Source organism: Gordionus sp. m RMFG-2023, chromosome 1 (assembly GCF_954871325.1).
Source record: "Gordionus sp. m RMFG-2023 chromosome 1, tfGorSpeb1-WG-v2, whole genome shotgun sequence".
NCBI lineage: Eukaryota > Metazoa > Nematomorpha > Gordioida > Chordodea > Parachordodidae > Gordionus > Gordionus sp. m RMFG-2023.
In genome coordinates, this window is record NC_088775.1 from 70,402,299 (window position 1) to 70,420,220 (window position 17,922).

At 25.1% G+C, this 17,922-nt stretch overlaps 1 protein-coding gene and 1 long non-coding RNA gene across 3 annotated transcripts in view; both read right to left on the reverse strand.

Annotated features, from left to right (window-relative positions):
- LOC135929328 (uncharacterized) overlaps positions 1-4,730 on the reverse strand; it is an 85,061-nt gene extending 80,331 nt beyond the window's left edge. The window contains exon 1 of the mRNA XM_065465865.1: positions 4,619-4,730. Coding sequence (XP_065321937.1) covers positions 4,619-4,682 — 64 coding nt within the window. The 5' untranslated portion in view covers positions 4,683-4,730. The remainder of the gene's footprint in view (positions 1-4,618) is intronic.
- An 11,832-nt stretch (positions 4,731-16,562) lies between these two features.
- Positions 16,563-17,774, reverse strand: LOC135922176 (uncharacterized). Of its 2 annotated transcripts, XR_010570767.1 has the most exons (5): positions 17,650-17,774; positions 17,394-17,588; positions 17,189-17,345; positions 17,009-17,144; positions 16,563-16,951 (listed from the first exon to the last, which is right to left on the reverse strand). It is a non-coding gene; the product is annotated as an uncharacterized LOC135922176 (long non-coding RNA). The 2 variants fall into 2 exon arrangements; XR_010570766.1 differs by having other exon boundaries at positions 16,563-17,144.
- Positions 17,775-17,922: the final 148 nt, after the last annotated feature.

A 17,922-nucleotide genomic window follows, 5' to 3' on the forward strand; every position in this document is an offset into this window, starting at 1 on the left:
ATGGTATTATATATACATAATTAATATATTTTATAAAAATATTAAAATGTAGGCGAAAAAGAGATAAAATTGTGAATTACACCTCATAAGATATTCTTAATTTCTGATTCATCTATCATCGAATAGGGGAGAAAAGTATGATGACCCGTCTTTCTTGAAGGGCAAAATGAAATATATAACTAAGAGTACCAGATCTCCCGTTAGTTTGCTGAGTCCGTCAAAAATGACGGGGAATGAGAATTTTTTCCTTACTCTTATGATAGTTGTTACCTATTATTTGAAAATAATACAATTTTTAGGGATGTACCGATATTTTATATCGGTTCGGATCGGGCCGATATTTCCCTCATTTTAAAATATCGGTTATCGGCAAATATTATAAATTTTTTCGATCCGATATAAAATAGCGCTTTTAACAAAATTTAAAAAAAGTTATATCTAAAAAACCATTTATTTTTATAAATAAAATCGAAATATATTTTTATGTTTAATTTTTTTAATAGTAATAATTAGTTAATATACATTCTGCAATATAATTTTTTTTTTCGCATTCTGTTTAAAAAAGTGTTCATTAATCTCTTCAAGAATCTGTTTTCAGTCCCCATCACCGCAGACCGATCTCTGATAAATTGGAAATTTTGGTATTTCTAAAATAAATCTTCGATATATTAATTTTAAATATTAATTTCAAATTTCATAATGTAAATAGATTAATGTTATTACTTATTATATAAATAATAGCAATTGAATTGAATATAAACTATAAGTGATCATTATAATATTTTTAAATGACATATGTTATGGTATAGTAAAATTATAGATGTTGTACTAATAAAAAGTATATTAAAAATTAAAACCGGTATCTTTACAGAATACAAAATTAGATATGATATCGGATCGGTTATCGGCCGATATCAATTTAATATCTGGAATATCGGATCGGCCTCCAAAAAGTGTTATCGATACACCCTTAAATTTTTATTCTTTATAACCCCCTCCCACCTTCAGGTCAGGTCAATCCATTAAAACTAAGTTTAAATGCTATTGAGTCAAAATATATTTAAAGCTTTTACTTGATACCCATATTAATATTATTTGTTAAAATATTACTGATCATCTGCCTATTATTTAATATTAAAAAAATTCCCAAGCAAGGTCCAAGGCCATAATAATTTTGAAAAAATTTTCCCAACCCCAACCAAAGATCATAATAATTTTGGTAGGTGAGAACTAGAATAAAAATTTTAAAAAATCATAATGGAATTAAAAATACAATCAAAATCAGATTTTATGGGCCTTGGTTAAAAAAATTCCTAAGTGTCCAAGCGTAGCCCAATATAATTTATAAAAATAATTTCCAAGCCCATCCCGACCTATTTTTCTTAAACCTGACCAACCAATAATAATTTTGAAATTTTTTTCAGTTCCAATAAAAAATATTATAAAAATATTTTCTAAGCCCAGCCCGACCCATTATAATTTTAAAAAAATTTTCTCAAACCTGGCCAACCGATAATAATTTTGAAATTGTTTTCCCAAACCTGGAGCTTCCAATAAAAAAGATAAATATTGATATATTTAAATTACTTTATCATAATATAGTTTCATATATAAGAAAAATTGTATTATAAAATTAAATATAGAAGGGGGGTGATTGGAAAGAACGTTTGTCTAACGAACGTTAAGTCAGTGGTTAGAATCTCGTAGATGTTTTTTTAAAAAAAATTAAAAAATTTACTTTTTTTAAAAAAAAAATAATTTAACATTAGAGATATATAGTCTCCTTCGATTTATTTAACATTAAGATGATAGGAAAGTTGATACCAAAAATAAAAATTAACATTAAGGTTATAGGAAAACGTTCATTTCTTGATTACGGCAATTATATATATTAGATAATGTAATAGTAAAAATCTGTGTATAAATTTTTTTTAAAGGAGTTTAAATTAAAATATTTATCAAAAAGTCTCTAAACTTTAAAATTCTAAAAATATATCTTCTTTAAATTTGTATAAAGGTTTATATTTATAATGTCTTATTTTATTAAGTTATTTACAACCCTTAAAGAATAATTATAATATGGATCTATATGTATAATTTAGTTAAATATTATTTCTTTTAATGATGATCAGAATTTTCACTTATATATTTTAGCTTTAATACAAATAAGTGAGGGAAAATAACAACTCGTTTCGGCACATGACAACGAGTTAATTAAATCAATTAATAAAATAATTAATAAAAATTTTGAGGATAAAATTTGAGATCTTTGTTCATTAATGATATTTAAATTCGCATGATTTTTATTTACTATAAATATTTCTTAATAAAATAAAAACATAAAAATTTTGGGTAATTTTCTTTTTTAGTTTATTGCTTTACTTCTTCTACCGTATTTTATAAGTGGCACCTTCCTTTACACTTTTTTACAGGGCTGTGAACCAGAACCCGCCTCAATATTTTACTGAAACCAAACCCGAACCCTTTTTTAAAATTTTGAGTTCAGAGTACAGGTCTAACCCTCCGCCTACGTCCGTCCATACTTCGGACATTGGGCGGGTGGCGGCAGGTTTAAAAAAATTTTTAGCAATGGGAGGGCATGGGGGTGGGTGAATTTTTAATATTTTTCAGGCGAAATGAGCAGAACAGTCTTCAATTTATTAAAAATAATCGTTTGCATATTACATAAGTTTAATTAAAGATACATGAAGATAAATGAATAAAGAGCCAAACCAGCCTTAGAATAATTTTAAACATGAGGCGGGTGGGTTAAACAAAATTTATATGGGCACCCGGGCGGATAATTTTTTAAAAAAATATATAAGTGGGCAGGCGGTTTATAAAAATTCCCAAACAACGAGTGGGTGGGCTTTTTGGCTAAATACCAGCCCATTGCATACCTCTAGTATAGGGTTCAATAAGTTATTTTTAAATATTAAACTTTTATTTATTTTAAAAAATGTAATAAAAATAACTATATAAAATTATATTAAAATTAAATATAAAAACATACAAATTATAAAACATATATATAATTTTTTTTTATTATCAATAGTGTTGTTAAATGGCTCGATTTGAGCCGATTTTTAAAAACGGCTAACTCAAGTGTCTGAGCCTCAAGATTTCGTTAATAGATGTTCAGATTTTTATGCCACCTGTGAGCAAAATCTTAAGGCTTGCATAATATTTTTCCTAATTAAATATTGAGTTAGCCATTTTTAAAAATCGGCTCAAAATAAGGTGTTTAACAACACTAATTTTCAATATAAAAACATTTTTTGGTAAAAATTATTTTGCATGTAAATCTTTTTATTATATTTTAAGGTACTCCATTTTATCAAAATAATTTATTTAAAAAATTGTGATTTTTTTATGGAAACGAATATACAAATATTCTTATTTTTTATGTATGAGGATGATTTTGCCATAAGGTTTAGAAAATAATATAGAATCAAATTTTTTTAATGAAGGAAATTAAGAATGGCATTAACTTATTTTATTTTCTAAAATAACATGTAAATTGCATGTGCATAATTAGTTGGAACTTTCTCAAATACAAAAGTAAGCAATAATTTAACATTTTGATGAAATTATTGCATAATATTTTTCCTTCCTTTTAAATCTATAGATATCAGTTCATGATTGTGAAGGATATATTTTTCATGTAGAATATAATATAAATCCTTTAGCCATGATGTCCATTAATTATTGAAATAACAATATATACAATTTTTTTTATATGATTAAATATTAATTGTTAAGCTAGAAAAGTTAATTTTTTAAGATCAATTGATTATTTTATAATATACTTTTATGCAGTACCATTGATGAACAAAATTATTTTATACATATAAATTTATTTAGAATTTATTTAATGAATAAATTCTAAATTATAAGTTCAAATATAAAAATATTTTTTTTATAAATGTTCATTTTGAATTAGAATTTATTCCAAAAAATGATAAAAATAGGGGTATTGACATTTTTTTTTTATTATTTTATATGATGTTCAAATTTAATGAGAACAAAATATAAAAAATGTTGTCCATATATTCTGTGCTTTCATCATAACAGTTTCTGTTCTAAAGCAATGGCAAGCCCTCTAATTTCTATGCCTAAATCTGTCCCAAAATTTTTAAATGTATTGTATAAATTAAATACAGTAAAAATCATGAACTCCTTTATCCAAACCATGAGAAAATTTTAGTTATATTTTTATTTTTTAATTTTTTATCTATACCCAAATAACTTATTTTTTTTTAAAAAAAATTATGAGTTATCCCAATTTTTTTTAAATTAAATTTTTGGGGGTTAACTTGTAGGGGCCTAATCTAAAATAAAGTTTAAAAAACAAAAAATCGGATATCCATTATATCAGCCAATCCAATATTTTCTTAATTAAATCTTTCTAAAGGGTCTGTTATAAATCTAAATTAATATTTTGCCATGTTTTTAAACTCAAATATTTTTTTTTAATTAGCTATTTTGTTAACAATGTTTTCAACATATTACTAAACTAATACTAAAGATAAAATCATATAATAAAATAATAAAACTGAATATTAAAATATGAAATATTTTATATATACCAATAATTATATTTTAATTTAAATCATACTTATATTTATTAATTTGATTCCATCTTCTTTCATTAGAATCAAAGCTTTTTGAATATTTTCCATCTTCGAATGTTCATTTACAATGTTTTCAGTAAAATTACAAATTTTATGATTTTTAATATGATTTAACAATTTACATAAAAGAATACCATCGTGAAATATATTTTCCGTATTTTCTATGATACTATTATCATTACAGAGAATTTTGCTCACCCAATTTTTTAAGACTTGATATCTTAAAAATTTATTCTCGTTTTTTTTAAAATTTTCCATTTAGCATATTTTCCTAAAACGGCTGATATATAATGTACGAATGTTTCAAATGAATCAAAAAATTATCGTTTAAGAAAAACGCTTATATGGCGTTTTCTTAATATTTTTGAGTTAGATTAAACTTAAAAATAACTTAAAAATAGCTTGAAAATTTGTATAATATTTTTGATTTATATATATATTAAATCTTTTTATTAATAAAACCTTATACTAACCCTCATACCTATTTCTGGGGGTTTGCAGAAATAAGTATCTGCTTAATTTCTTTGATTGAGAACATGAAATTGTCTAATATTAAATTATTTCAAGAAATAATCTAGCCCGGATTCGAACAATATTTTAATTTTTAGAACTGCAATCATGTCAAAAAGGTGAGGGGAGTGGGGATATTCATAGGAGATTCGCATCTGACCACTTATATTCACCTCTCCCATTATCATCTTTTTCAATTATGTTTTCATGCCAAATTTAAAAAAATTATTAATAATATTTTTTTTTTCGAAACAAGTAAAATAATTTTATTATTGTTAACTTAACGTGATTGTCATAGTTCGTATTTTACATTATATTTAATTTTGTCTAATATCAAATGACAATCAAATAATGTATAAATATCGTAGATTCCTATATATATATTTAATTTTATATGATACTTTAGGGGTAGTGTACGTCGAATATCAATATGATGTCCTTAATATTTATTCAAGAAAAGATGAATGGAATTTGGATTCTCTTTGTTTCTGAAAATGAAGTGATGGTTTAAATACAGAGAAAATTTTTTATCAAGGTGTATTATTTTTATAGAATTGATGGAGTTATATATTATTTTTTACAATGGTGCCTACGGAAAGGGAGACGTGTACTCTGAGTCCGAGGTAGTTGCGGAACACATTATGAGCAACCAGTAGAAAAGGCAGTTGTCTTTGTTATCAAATTTGATTTGATTCTTCAAACATGGGTGAAAATAAGCTGAGGAAGAAATTATATTCATCATATTTTTTATAGAAACTAAAGGCGTACTAATTTTTCAAAAGAAATGAAAATAAAATTTGATACCAATGGGAAACTAATAAATTGTAAAATTAATTATATATATATTAAGTAAGGATATGTTACAAGTGATATTTTCTAAAATGATGTTTAAATAGTTAGGTAGAGATCTGCAAAAGTAGACCCGGCAAGTACCTGGCCCGGCCCGAGGCTTATTTTTTTTAAAAAATTTGCGTTCGTGGTGGGTCGAGCCAACTATTTTTAAAAAAATTCGAACCGGACCTTGAAAAAATTTTAAAATATAATTAATAAATTGGCGCCAATATTTTTTTGTAAATTAAAAATATTTAATATTTGTAGAAACTAGACGCCATATGGCATGTATCTTTTATTTTTGGCATAATAATAAATATATCATTAAACTTTTGAAATTTTTTCTAAGAAACTAGGCGTCAACATTTTCTATTTGTAAAATAAAAATATTTAATTTTATTTATTTAGAAACTAGGCGGTATATGTTATATATCTTTTATTTTGGGTATAAAATTTAAATTATAATTTTTTTTATAAAATTTAAATTAATTTTTTTATAAAATTTAAAATATAAGTTAAAAATTAAAAACCTGATGGATGTATTTTTTAAAAAAAATCACATGAAGAATGGGACATATCAATGATGACATATATTTGTATGCCCCATTTAGAAAGCAATATATGGGAAAATTTTGAAGACATATTTGATGATAAAAATAAAAAGCTTGGTTATGTCCAATGCAAAAAATGTAATAGTATATTTCAATATAAAAGTATATCTGGTAATTATCACTTAAGACGTCACAAGTGCGTTAAGAATCACGATTCCTCTATTCCTAAACTATTAAAAAGAAAATATGTGATACCATGATTTATTATTGCGCCAAGGACATGCGTGCCTTTGAATCGATAATCGGAGATAGTTTCATAAAAATGGCTCAAAATTTATTCAAATCGGCTCCATTTACAGTAATATTGACTGTAGCGAAATTATTCCCCATCTAACTACTTTATCAAGAAAGGCTATAGTTATGACAGATCAAATTAGAACAAATTTGGTTAATAAAATAAATTTATATCTGATCAAGGACCTAATATAATTAAAGTCCTAGAAAAATTACACCAGATTACACTGTTTTACGAAATACCTTTAAGGAAAAATCTTTGAAAATTATCGCTCCTAATATATATCAAACCCTTATTTCTGCTAAAAAAAATTAACCATGTATTTTTAACAAAGCAGCATGATTCAATTTTTAGGCAAAACATTACAACAAGATGGAATGAAATTATATAAGTTGAAATCTGTTTCAATATGATGATATCGTCAATTTTTTATCATCCAAGGGAGATATTAATAAAATGGAAAACTTGGAGAAATCTATTTTAAAAAATTTGATTGATATTTTACATCATTTTGATAAAGCCACTAAAGAACTAGAAGGAGATAGTAATCCTACTTTATATAAAGTACTGCTATGCTTTAATAATATTCTTCACGAGGGATTTAAATGATACTTTTTACCAAAACAATGAAATAAAACAAATAAAAACCAATTTAAAAAATTTTTTATTATCTAAATTTAAAATCGATATTTTGCATAAAAATAGCAACATTTTTATGCCCCAAATATAGAAAATTAAGAATGTTATCATCAATGAAAAGATTAGAAGTCGAGAACTCAGTCATGAATATAATTAATTCTGAAGAATATTGTAAACCTTCAAATGATGGATTTATATATACAAGGCGTTTCACAAATTGTGGAATCTCCTAAAAGATAAAGGTTCATTTAAAATTGTTCTATTATCTTATTTTTATATATCAGGCCATGAATATGAAAGTTAGGAGGACAATGAGGAAGAATATGAAAAAAAGGAAACAGATGAGCTAGAAGTTTATAAGAAAATTGAATATAAAAGAGAATGGAAAAGGATATATTAAAATGGTGGAGTAAAAATGAAATTAAATTACCAAAGATGACAAAATTGGCTAGAAAAATTCTACCAATTCCTGCAAAGTCCACCAGAGCGAACTTTTTCAAAGATTGGAAGGATATTAGAAGAAAAAAGAAATATATTGAAACCAGAAAATGTTGATGATTATTTTTAAATGATAATTATAAATATGAATCTAATTTATAGTTGTGTAATTTAATATTATAATTATTATTTTGTTTGGTTTATAGGTATTTTTGATAGTAGTATTTTAAATAAATAATTAAATATTAATAAATATATTTTTTTGTAATACAAAATGTTAAATATAAAAAATAAATTAAAAGCCAAAAAAAATTAATTTCTATCGGGCGGACAAATAATTTTTACTTTGGGACAAATAAAAAAAAATTCGGGTTCGGGCTAAGCCTTTTTAAAAAAAATTTCTATCAGGACCGGGCTTAAAAAATTAGGCCCGATGCAGATCATTAAGATAGGTATTGAGTAAATTAAAAGACAAGATAGACAGTAAAGTATGGGTGAAAAAGGATTCAAATTTTAAAATTGGGTTAATTATAATTGATAATAAAAAAAAGCATCTTTTAAAGGAGTACTATATCAGAGACCTGCAGGCCCGGCCCTAAGCCCGGCATTTAAAATTTTTAAAATATACCCGCCGGGCCGGGCCTGAAAATTTTTTTTTAAAAAACCCGGGCCGGGCCTGAAAATTTTTTTTTAAAAAACCCGGGCCGGGCCTGAAAATTTTTTTTAAAAAACCCGGGCCGGGCCTGAAAATTTTTTTTAAAAAATACCCGGGCCGGGCCGTATTTTTTTAAAAAAATTTGTACAACATGAATTATTATATTCGTCGATTAGATATGGTTATAATGATTATATATAATTATGATTAATATAACGTTTGGTGAAAGTTAACGCTAGCTAACACTCATAGTATCTATTACATAATATAATTATGTTTTCCTGCCATGGAATAAATACGCAAAGGATTAAATACATTATTAAATAATATATGTTATATTTTTTATTAATTAAAATATCAGTTTTATTTTTTTTATAAATACAATTGTTTTATGGTAGTCTTCTAGCCAAAGAGCTATCCTAGACAACACTTACGTCCCTTTTTCATTTTTGTTTCCCTGCGTCACACCATCTCCGTTCTTTTTTTTATTATAGTATTATTATTTATTTTTCAAACATTTTTAAATATATTAAAACATAAAATATTATATTTTCGTTTTTTTTAATACTTTATATTATTTATTATTTGAAAATTGAAAATAAAGTATTTAATAATTAATACAGTATATTCGCAAAATATTATTTACACAAATTTTTAAGTGTATCAATTTGTAATATACTAACTAAATATCTGTTTAGAATAAAAATAAATAAAATAAGTAGTAGTGTTGTTAAACCGCTCTTTTTTAGCCGATTTTTAAAAACGGCTAACTCAGTTTTTTATCCAGAAAAATATTATGCAATGAAAATTTTTCTTAAAAGGAGCAAAGGTCTAGACATATAGTATCGAAATTTCGAGGCTTAGTTAATATTTTTCTGGCGAAAATATTGAGTTACCGTTTTTAAAAATCGGCTGAAACGAGCCGTAATACAACATTAGCTAATAGGCTTGCTTACTCGCCGAAAAATATGATAAAATACTAAGTAGATGAATTTTTGTATATACGCGGTCGAATATTATTTTAAAAAATTCCAAGCCGGCCATAAAAAATTTTTGAAAAAAAAATCCGGGCCGGGCAGAAAATTTTTTAATCCGGGCCGTGTAAATGGTACCTCTGCAGGTCTCTGTACTATATATTACTGGGATATATTTTATTATAAGAATTGGTCGGCATATAAATAGAGGGACCTGGAAATATTGCCGGGTTGTTAATAGTTTAAACATTTTTATATATTTTGGGAAGTAAGGATTATTTGGGTGAGCTTTTATATTCATTGAATGGTTATCAGCAGTGCATTTGGGCAAAAGCTCATCGTGTTGAGAAATATTGAGCACTTTTTTCGTTAGGTTATTTTCACGTGATTTTTTTTTTAGGCTCTGTCTAAAATGTTTTGAAAAAATCCTATAAATTTATAATTTTCGCAAATTAATAACAAAACATTTTGGACACATCCAAGTTTTATAAAAATTAAAATATTCAAATGTTTGATATGATTCTATTATTATTAGTTATTTATTATATAATATTTTAAGATACGACTGAACATATAAATAGGCATAGATATTTGGAATTCAGGTAATATTATAATTGGAATATTAATATATATATTATTCATTATAGATGTCATGGAGATTTTAAGATTTGATATTATACCTTATTATCTTGATAAATTAAGCGAGACATTTCACATGCATGTGTAATCTTAATTATATTCTAACAAATTTGAAGGAAATGGAGACCCCTAAAGTCATACATAAAACAATATTAGTATGAAAAATAGGCTTTATATAACTCTTATGTATGATTTTCATAACAAAAGAACCTGAAAAAAGTGGACCTATGTTTTTTAATTATATAAAATTTAATTCTCTTACTACAAACTGTAGCTGATCACAGAGCAAGATTATTATATATTTTATTAATTTTGATTCTTTTCTAGATTCATGTTAATTGAGGTTGGCTTTCCTAGGTCCGTCTCAGGTAGAAGCATTTTTATCAAGAGCCAATTTTATCAAGGAATGATGAATAATATTATCAATTGTTAGATATGAATACAGCGAAAATTTTAGCGCGAAATGTATAAACGCGAATGCATTTCCACGAATGTCGATTACCACAAAATAACATTATAGCGAATGCATTATCGCGAATATAATAAGCGAAAATATTATAGCGAATGCATTAGCGAGAATGTAATATGGCGACTATAATAAAGTGAATGAATTATCGCGAATGCATTGCAGCAAAATCTTTACTGAATGAATTATCGCGAAAATATTAAAGCAGTTGGATTATCGCGAAAATATTAAGGCAAATTTATTATAGCGAATGTATTAACGCGAATGCTTTAGCGCAAATGTATGATCGCTAATGCATTATCGCGGATGTATTAGAACCAATGCATTATCGATTATTTACCGGATGGCTAAAAACGTCGCGTTTTGAAATCTTAATAACTCTGAAACGCATCATTCGTTTTTTTTATAAAATCTCCTATTTTGTGTGTCTTATATTCTCAAAATATTTTAAATTTTGTAAAGTCTGCTTTTAGAAAATTAAGATAAAAAAATATAGTCGGACTAGTGTTGTTAATTGGTTGGTTGTATAAAACCAAGACCCTGGGTTTTGGTCTAAAAATCGACTAAACCATCTCTGAGCACGAACCTCGAGCACAGACCCTTGGCTCAAACCCGTGATCGGACCCTTGGTTCAGACCCGTGGTTCAGACCCGTGGTCGGACCCTTGGTTAAGATCCGGGGTTGTTTTTATTGTTAGATAATATAGCCCTGCAAGCAAGTCAGTTTCGGGATAAAAAAATTTATATCTGGTCGAGTTATGGTTTAATTTAAAAAATCCAAAATTATAGTTTACTGAGAATAAACGAAAGAAGACAAATACTATAAAATTTAATATAAAAATTAAAATCTTTTTATTTAAATAAATTTAAATATTTTCAGACTCAGGGCTAAAGAAAGGAGGAAGGTGCTAGTAGTGCCTAAAAATCAATTGGTATATATCAATAACTGAGATAGGGTTTTAGAATAAGTTACAATGGGCTCAGGCTAAATAAAAATTTAATTTACATAGCCTCTACTTGGGTAGAGTAAACATGTTTTTTTAATCACAGTAAGTGTGATTTTGTAGCATAATATACAAAAATGAAATTTTTATAAGGAAAACTAAGAAAAATTATAAACCTTATTTATTAATCTTATTCTAATTATAAATAAAAAAGCTTTATTATTTTATTCTACATTAATCACAATAGTGTTGTTAAATAGCCTGATTTGGGTCGATATTTTAAAACGGCGGCCCGATTAATATTTTAGCTAAAATAATTTTATGTAAGTATTCATATTTGACAAATTGAGAGCTTTGAGCAAAAGCTTTATATAATTACTAGTTTACGGTTACTTACGCATCTTCAACTAAACTTTTATGGGATTTATAGGATACCTATTTTAACTTTACAAAATTCTTGAGTGAGCCGTTATAGCTAAAAATTAAAGCATTAATAACATTGGTGTGAATGTGAATAGCAAAACAATACATGTAGGTTGGTGCTTCAACATATACTATTTTTTTCCCACATAAATTAAAACAATTCAAAAAAATTTTTACTGAATTCTCAAAAGTTCATTTTAGGTAAAAATTTTAATTTTCATAATTGAATCGCTCGGATTTCAACTATTTTTATATATTATTAAGTGCAGTAGGAAGATTTTTACAGCATTAAAACTAATCATGAAAGGGAATGAAAAATATTTGTAAATAATTAATATTTTCTTCAATTATTTAATCGAATTTCAATTTATCTAATTTTTTTTTAAATTTCTTAAAGATGATTCTCTAAATTAATTTTTATCTTTATTATTTATTTCGAAAATCATATTTTAAACTAAGTTATATATATTTATTGAATATTTCAAAAATGGTGATGGTACAAATACAAATCGTACTGAAAACGGACTCAAGAACAAAATTTGGAAAATGTAATATATATTTTTATAAAAAATATAGGCATCTAAGTTTTAATTATTTTTACAAAGAAAATAATTATATGTTTTTCACAACAACACAACATTTGTATATAAGAAATAAAATATTTTTTTTTATTCTTTAACTTTTTTATGAAAGATATTATATTTTTCATATTTCAGATATTTGATACTTGTATTAAAATAAAAAATTATTTTTTTTTAAAAATATTATTATAATTTCTTTTAGCGTGGTGTGTGTTATATAAATACAGATTGTAAAAAAATAATCACATAATGTAATAAAATAATAATATATAATATCTTTAAAAAAAATATTTATAAAAAGTTTTATTCTGTAAAAATACCCCTCCTCACCCTTGCCATAGTGGCCACAGAATTTATTTATAACTACTATTGTGAATTGTGATGATTTATAAACTGGAAGACTTTATAAATGAGTTAAATAATACACAATTTCTTTAAAAATCGGAAGTTTTATATTTCCTTAAAATAATATTTTTATTACGAAAAATACTCCCCCCCCCCTCTCCATAAGCTTCTCTCTGCTACTATATATAAGAATAAAAATATTATTAATTTTCATTTAAAATTTTTTTTATTCTACAATTTTTATCGTTCTTATTTTATAATATTTTCAAAACTAAATATCACTTTAATTTTTTATAAATTTTTTATAATAAACATGTTTAACAATTTCGATGAGTCTGTTGTGTTGCTGTGAAAAACATAAAATTATTTTCTTTGTAAAAATAATTAAAACTTAGATGCCTATATTTTTTATAAAAATATATATTACATTTTCCAAATTTTGTTCTTGAGTCCGTTTTCAGTACGATTTGTATTTGTACCATCACCATTTTTGAAATATTCAATAAATATATATAACTTAGTTTAAAATATGATTTTCGAAATAAATAATAAAGATAAAAATTAATTTAGAGAATCATCTTTAAGAAATTTTTAAAAAAACTAGATAAATTGAAATTCGATTAAATTATTGAAGAAAATATAAATTATTTACAAAAATTTTTCATTCCCTTTCATGATTAGTTTTAATGCTGTAAAAATCTTCCTACTGCACTTAATAATATATATAAATAGTTGAAATCCGAGCGATTCAATTATGAAAATTAAAATTTTTACCTAAAATGAACTTTTGGGAATTCAGTAAAAATTGTTTTGAGTTGTTTTAATTTATGTGGGAAAAAAATAGTATATGTTGAAGCACCAACCTACATGTATTGTTTTGCTATTCACATTCACACCAATGTTATTAATGCTTTAATTTTTAGCTATAACGGCTCACTCAAGAATTTTGTAAAGTTAAAATAGGTATCCTATAAATCCCATAAAAGTTTAGTTGAAGATGCGTAAGTAACCGTAAACTAGTAATTATATAAAGCTTTTGCTCAAAGCTCTCAATTTGTCAAATATGAATACTTACATAAAATTATTTTAGCTAAAATATTAATCGGGCCGCCGTTTTAAAATATCGACCCAAATCAGGCTATTTAACAACACTATTGTGATTAATGTAGAATAAAATAATAAAGCTTTTTTATTTATAATTAGAATAAGATTAATAAATAAGGTTTATAATTTTTCTTAGTTTTCCTTATAAAAATTTCATTTTTGTATATTATGCTACAAAATCACACTTACTGTGATTAAAAAAACATGTTTACTCTACCCAAGTAGAGGCTATGTAAATTAAATTTTTATTTAGCCTGAGCCCATTGTAACTTATTCTAAAACCCTATCTCAGTTATTGATATATACCAATTGATTTTTGGGCACTACTAGCACCTTCCTCATTTCTTTAGCCCTGAGTCTGAAAATATTTAAATTTATTTAAATAAAAAGCATTTTAATTTTTATATTAAATTTTATAGTATTTGTCTTCTTTCGTTTATTCTCAGTAAACTATAATTTTGGATTATATAAATTAAACCATAACTCGATCAGATAAAAAATTTTTATCCCGAAACTGACTTGCTTGCAGGACTATATTATCTAACAATAAAAACAACCCCGGATCTTAACCAAGGGTCTGAACCAAGGGTCCGACCACGGGTCTGAACCACGGGTCTGAACCAAGGGTTTGAGCTCCGAGCAGGCCTGAGCACAAAATTGGTTCCTAAATCTTACAACCAAGCAAATTAACAACACTAAGTCGGACACTCATCTTTTCAAAAAATTTCTAATAAATCATAAACTATAACACAAAATATTTTGTATTTTCAAACAAATCTCATTATTAAATACTACTAACAATATAAACATGCGATAATATTATAAATTAAGTATTTGATCAAGAGAAGATCTGATAATGATAAAATTATGCCATGAGAAGAAAAATTGGAATGAAGTTTAATTCCTGAATTCTCTAGGAAAAAGGGGAATATTCGTCCAGTTCAACAAGCTTTAAAGAGACCTCATAATGCGGGTTCCATATACCGAAAAATTAAGTAATAGGCTACAACCTTTTGAATCTTGAAAAATTGGTAAAATATGGCTTTTAATTTCGTAAGAAATAATCAAATTGGCGTTTATTGTTAGATGTTATACAGGAAAAAAAAGGATAGATTAATTACATTAATTATTTTAATAATTTTATGGATCTCATAATATGCTTTGTGTTTTGCATTATAATTTATTAACGAATAAAATTTGAAAAATGGACGAGCGTCCGGCTATGGATCAACATAAGGGAACACGTCTAGCCCATTTTTAAATAAATAAAAATAAATGAGTCTTTTTGTCAAATATTAGTATATAAAAATTTTGCAAAACGACTTAATCTAATTTTTTAAAAAAAATTGAGGATACTAAATTTCATATATGTTTTTTATTAAAATATAAAATTTCATAAATAGCAATATCGTGTTTTAGAGTTATAAAAATTTTAAAAAGCTACGTTAAATAATTATTGAAACGTCAATTAGACTGGTTATCTATATTTTTGAAAAAGGTCTGAACTTGCTAAATAGTTACAAATAATTAGAGATTCTAAAGAATTTCCTTAGAAAAATAGAGATCCGGTGGAAAGATATTATCGGCCAGAAACTTCCAAAAGGTAACAAATTCCGATATATTTTAAAAATAAAGGCATTCGCGATATTACTTTCGCGATAATGCATTTGCATTCGCGATAATAAATCATTCGCTGTAATGCATTCGCGATAATGCATTGGCTCTATCGTATTCGACCTAATACATTCGCTATGATGCATTAGCGATAATGCATTCGCGGTAATGTCTTCGCTCTAATAATTTCGCTATGATGTATTCGCGTGAATATATTCGCTGAAATACATTCGCGATAATTTTTTTGCTATAATGTATTCGCGATAATGCATCTCACGGAAAAAGTTTCGCAGTATTGACGTGATACGATTATCAAGATACCTAATCCAAATTTCTTACCTTCAACAGACATAATATCTCCATATGTATTTGTAGGGGATGATGCATATTTTTTATTAGTCTTCACAAATCATTTAAATGTCCAAAAAATAAATTATAATAATAAATTATCTTGTGTTAGAGTTTCAGTTGAGCGATGTTTTGGGATTGATAAATTAAACATAATTAGTATAATTATAATTGTTAAGGCAGATTGCCTTTTACATAATGTAATAATAGATATAAAGGGCATTCAAAATATACAATTTAGTTCAAAAAAGAATCCCCTTTACTGGATTCTATTAATCTCAATTATATATAATATATGAGATACATTTCAATAATATGTAACTATTTAATTATATTTTTTATTTTATATTACCTTTCAGTTTTTAAACTTTGTATAAACCTATTATTTGATAATGGTTATATTTAAATATTATTTATATACATAATAATCACTATATGTTGTGAATAATTGTATCAATATTAAATAAACAGTTGGAAAATCTGAAATAATAATTGTTTTTAAAACTCAAATATAATAGCTTTCAATTACATACTTTTATTTAGAAAAATAATTTTTCCATAAAATATATATAAATTATTATATTTGAGTTATATAATAAAACTGTAATAGAAATAATATAATATAATATAAAAATAGTGATAATTTACATAAAATGAAGCTTAATTTTCACAAAATGGTTTTTTTTAATTTAAAAATATCTTCTTTTGATTTAAATAAGATTCATAAATACCCCATCATATGATGTGTATGATTAAGCTTTTCTATTTTATTTGAATCTAATATATCTATTTTTTTAAAGAAAATATCATTTATTATAATATATATTTACCCTAGGATATCTGTTCTTTCAGATTCAATCATTTTTAATTATTTTCCTTTAATAGTAGAAATAGAGGAAGATAAATATTTTTATTAATAAATGTAGGGTTTTCATTTTTTTGTTAGCATTAATATCTTGATCTAGCCATTATTCAAGAATAAATATCAAATAATAGTAAAATAATGCACAGAAATTACAGTATCGTCAAAAGAATCAATAGAAATATTTTGCCCAGTATTTATATCATTAAAAATTGAGAAAGCAATTGCATTAAGGTATGATGCAGATGCAAATATAAAATAATACTGTTCCTAGGTGGCGATTTCCAAATTCCTAAATAAAAAAATATTTTATATTTTTATCTTTTAATATTTTACATTTGTCTGTAACAATTTAATACTTGACTCAGAAAATTTGGGCCGTGAAAAATTAAAACTTAACTCAGTATTTGGTAATGATCAACATTTTCTTTTAACCACAAATATTGTTAAACATGTTGGAGATCCTTACTTTTTATACTAAGAGTATCTGCACCTTTTATTAAAATATTTTATAATTTATATATATAATTTTTATTTTTACCAGATTTTTGGTGAGCGTATAATTTGTTAAATTTAGCCTTTTACACCTAAAAATTTCTTCCTCACTTGATCATAATTAAAGTTGTTTTTCCAATTTCTTCCGAAATTTTCCTATTTTCTTCAGAATCTCTAAATTTTAAGTCATTTTTGCATCAGAGGTTCCTGTGCACTCTTATGCTTTCCATAAAACTATTTTCTGAAAAATAAAAAATTTTATAAATGACGAAAAATGATATAGGACACTATTTTATTTTTACATTAAAAATAGCTTGTTATCTTTTTCTACAAAATTTATTTATTTATTTATATTTTGGACAGAGCCTATTATAAAAAAAATTTATTCAAAAAAGGTTATATGAAAAGAAAATAATGGTGATGTGACCAAATGTCATTGGATGTGACTGAATACTTTAAAAAAAAATATTTAAAAAAAATATCATGTGAAAATAACCTAACGAAAAGAGTGCGAAATATTTCTCAACTCGATGAGCTTTTGTCCAAATGCGAACAGCAGTAGCGCACAGGACTCA